This window comes from Quercus lobata, chromosome 3 (assembly GCF_001633185.2).
Source record: "Quercus lobata isolate SW786 chromosome 3, ValleyOak3.0 Primary Assembly, whole genome shotgun sequence".
In the NCBI taxonomy this organism is placed as follows: Eukaryota; Viridiplantae; Streptophyta; class Magnoliopsida; order Fagales; family Fagaceae; genus Quercus; species Quercus lobata.
This window is the reverse complement of record NC_044906.1, coordinates 44,376,944-44,381,203: the sequence shown is the minus strand read 5'-3', so window position 1 is coordinate 44,381,203 and position 4,260 is coordinate 44,376,944. Positions and strand designations below refer to the sequence as shown.

Here is a 4,260-nt window from a genome sequence, read left to right as displayed (position 1 = left end):
ATTGTTAAGTTTTACGAGGGCGTGCAACCAATCTATCAACCCATCAAAATCGACCCGATTCAACCTAACCCAACCCTCCCAGGTTGGGTCGGTTTTTAGGGCTTCGTGGGTTGGGTTACAAAAATTTTTTTGATAGCAAGTCAGGTTAGGTTTGGGTCATAAAATTTCAAATTCGTCAAATCCAACCCGATCCACCAATATATTTAATATATGTTTAAAATATATTATATAATTAATAATTTTTTTTTTAAATAACCAACTCTTCCTCCTATTTTATATAAAAGCCAATATTAATGTATATTATTTCATATATTAATATATAACTGAGTTGAAATATTAATTCATATATTAATGAATATTTTGATTTTCAACTCAGGTGACAAGTATAATATATATTTTTTGCTCAATTTAATAATAATAATTAAAAAAAATTTGTTCAATCCATTCAACCCGATCCATGTGAGTTAGGTTGAGGTGGATTAAACTTATGTGATAGGTTGAATTGAGTTGGGTTAAAAAAAATTTAATCCACCAGGAAGAGTTGGGTCAAAAAATTCCCGACCCATAAACACCATGGTTTTACAACATCAAAACTTTTTAAGGGTACGATCAATCTTGGAGCCGACTGACTTTGAAAGATAAAGTGATGGTGCTGTATATATGGGGATAGCAGCAAGAACAGATTTAACTCTATTATAGAAATAAGAAATTTAATCAGAATTAGAATCAGTTTGATCTACTTGTCTTTAGCATTTACTTGATAAATAAAATAAATTACAACAGGAAAAGACAAGAAGACACCAAAAAAAAAAAAAAAAAAACCGATTAATAAGTTGAGATTTGCTCTGCTCTGCACAAAATTATACTTTCTGTCTATATGTATTCATCATATAACTACGTTTTAAACATAAGATCTTCATCCTTCTTCCTTGCACTTCCCCAGCTTGGATTATGCCTGAAAATCCATCGCCAACCCTTCAAGCTTTTCCTGCCCCTACTGATCCCTCTCTCACTCACTGTGATTCTACATGAACCCCCATTACAGAAACTCCCATCCTCCATAATATTCCCAAAAGGAACTCCACATTCATGTGCCCCAAAATCACTACCTCTCATGCTACCAACAGCTGCTTCTGGATCTGCTACAACACCCATTTTCACAGCAGAAAACTCTGGCTTTGATGATTCTGAAGAGTAATCAAGCTTCAAATCAATAAAGCCCGATTCATCCATACCATTGAAATCACTCTCTTTGAGTGAGAAAACCCGTCTATTAGCTCCATTTGAACCAGCATCAAGCTCCAAAAGACCACCTTTCTTCACACCCTTCAGATGATCAGTGCCCCTTTCAGTCTCCAATTGACTCTCTTTTTTGTCACTATCAAAGCCACTTTTTCTTGGCTCTGCTTCACTGAATCCACTTCTTCTCCCAGAATCTAAAAGTAAACCCCCATTGACACCAGAACTTCTGGCTGCAGAAATAGAACTCCTAGCACCTGACACAACCAAATGTTCTCCACCATCTTCGGACCCAAACAACCCACTAGTACCCCTGAAACTACAAAGTGACCTGGACCTAGACACACCCATATAATCAACCAACCACAAATCACTTTTCTGATCATCACACCCACCTCCAACACTCGATCTCTCACAACCCTTTTCCCTTTTCTTCCTAAACAACCTCCCAATTCTCCAAAACTTACTTCTTTTAATCTCAACACAACTGCTACTACTCCTCTTGAGCATCACGACATCCTCATGAGCTTTCTCTTTGGCTTTGGAATGTGATTGCGAAACAAGATCGCTTCTTTCATTCTCTATCAGGAATGATACTCGACCAACACTCCCTACCTCAACAGTGCATGAATTCCGATTGGAAGAGATCTCAGAGCAAGAACAAGAAGAGAGGCGCTGCTCTCCACAGTCAGAGCAAACCAGCTTGATCAAGCGGTCCTTGAGACAATAAGCACATATCCCAACCGAAGTTGAAGATGGATGCTTCTTGCATGGAAGATCCGATGAAGATGAATAGTATTCCATGTCGTTGTTGAATGCAGCTTCCACAGCTTTGCCTCTCTCTTTCATTTTGCTTCCTTCCCCGGAAATGCAGCTTCAATCTTGAAATGAAATGCACAACCAAACAAAGTTTTTTTTTGGTGCTTTAGAGAGTCAATCAAATACTTACTTTAAAAATTGGTGAGAGGCTATAAATGTAAAGGTTAAACAAACTGTGTGATATTTGGGATTTCAAGAACCAAGTTGCTATGACATGTGGACTATGGAGTAGTGATAACTGATAGGTTAGGCACAGTGAGAGGCGTCAACTTTACGTTTTCTTTACACAAAAACAGTGTTGGGAAGAAAAAACATATGAGTGACGCAAGAAAGCACTTGCCACTCAAGGCATTATTGTGTAGGGAAGTGAACGCAACAGCAAATGGAGGAGTAAAAATCAGTGAACAAAACTCGTCCCATAAATTAAATTCCAGCACTGCATGCATTTGTACCATTAATGCCCGTCAGACCCACCAACTACTAAACTAAATTAAACTCCAACCTTTCACTTTAATTAATTAGTATCACATATTTTATAAATATTTAGAAAAAGAAAAAGCAAAAATACTACTAATCCCACTATAGAAAGTAAATCAATATTAGTATAAATTTTATAATTTGTTGACCTTTTGATTGTATGTGATTGGAAAAAAAAAATTATGCATATAAATAATAAACAGAAAATGTTCATCAAACACAATCATATAAATTATTAAATTGGATGTGCAATTAAATATGTATCTCGATTTGAATATTCAAAGTAAAAGTCTCTCCCTCTTATTCAAAAAAAAAAAAAAAAAAAGTCTCTCCCACTTTTTATGTTTTGGTGCTGTGGTAGATCTATGTGGAACGCTATTACAAATGTTAGATATGTACTATGAGAAATTGGGAGAAATTTATTTGTCGGACTGCAATCAAAATGTTAGATGATGTTTTGAAGATCAATCAATCGGTCATTTTTTGTTTCTGACGTTTTGTGAACTTTTCCTAGATTTTCTCCTTTTTCTTTACCCCTTGTTATTGACTTTAAAAAGCAAAATGACATAAAAATTTTCTTCTCAATCATTTTATCTAAAAAGAAAATAAACAGTGAAATCTGTTCTCGTTCCCCGATTGCAATTTGCAATGTCTCTTGGATTTTAGATAGTGGGAGATACGAAAATAAAGCCATCAAAGTGGAGCACGCATATTAATTTGTCCACTTTCTTTTTACCTAGCTTATACAATCATTCCTTCCGTAAGACATAATCTTATACTATGTCGTTTTCCCATAGATCTCCAGCACGTGTCTCACCGACAAACCTACTTTGTTGGCCCCACAATTTCAGACTAAAACGAAACGATCACCCTTTTTGCTAAGACTTTTTTGTGGATATTGACGGTTCTGATTTGCCAGAGCCAGACTGCATCTGCATGGACAATCATGCTGCTTAGAGGCATCTTACAACCACGGCTTGCAACATGCTCTCTGCTTATCAATTCTGAGTGTCCTTGGACAATTCTACTCACGCAACTATTTTTATATTCAATTTCACAATTGCTTAAGTTGTGATATGGTAAATGGTCGATAAAAAATGATAGATTATATAAGTTAGTAATGAATAATAAAGACAAGAAAAATATTTGCTACTCCTAATTACACAAATTAATAATTTATAAAATTTAGTATGCAATGTGTCTCAAATTATTCCAAGGTCTCAAACAAACTAGGATGATTGACTACATGTGTCACGTTGTTGCGAAACTGACGGTGCTTGACGTGCCGTGGTGTACTAGTAAACTCAGCTCGTATGGTTCTCCCTTCTTACTATTCACTACAGTTTGATAACTGTGGGACCTTTTAAAGTTTAATGTCTGGTTGCTCACATCTATCTTAATCACTGCATGTTACGTGGCATTACCATGATTGGACTAGACCTTGTGGTCTTATCTGATCTGCTGATTTTTTAGTTCTTTATCTCATGATATGATACGGTTTATTTTATTGAAAATTAAAAATTAAAAATAATAAAAAAATATTTAAAAAATAATTGTTTACATTGAAAGTACTGTGTATTTGCATTAATGCACTGTTCATGTCTCATGAATAGGGCAAGAGGCGCTTGTTAAAAAAAAAAAAAATGCAAACACAATTTAAATAATTTGAATCCAAATACATGCTTAGTCTTTTCCCCCATATAGGCAATGGTGGGGAGAGAGAGG

At 35.4% G+C, this 4,260-nt stretch overlaps 1 protein-coding gene across 1 annotated transcript; it reads right to left on the bottom strand.

Moving 5' to 3' along the window:
• Positions 1-815: 815 nt before the first annotated feature.
• Positions 816-2,445, bottom strand: LOC115981897. The gene has a single exon (XM_031104328.1). The coding sequence runs from the start codon at positions 2,086-2,088 to the stop codon at positions 895-897; it is 1,194 nt and encodes a 397-aa protein (XP_030960188.1). The 5' UTR covers positions 2,089-2,445; the 3' UTR covers positions 816-894.
• Between the last annotated feature and the right edge of the window lie 1,815 nt (positions 2,446-4,260).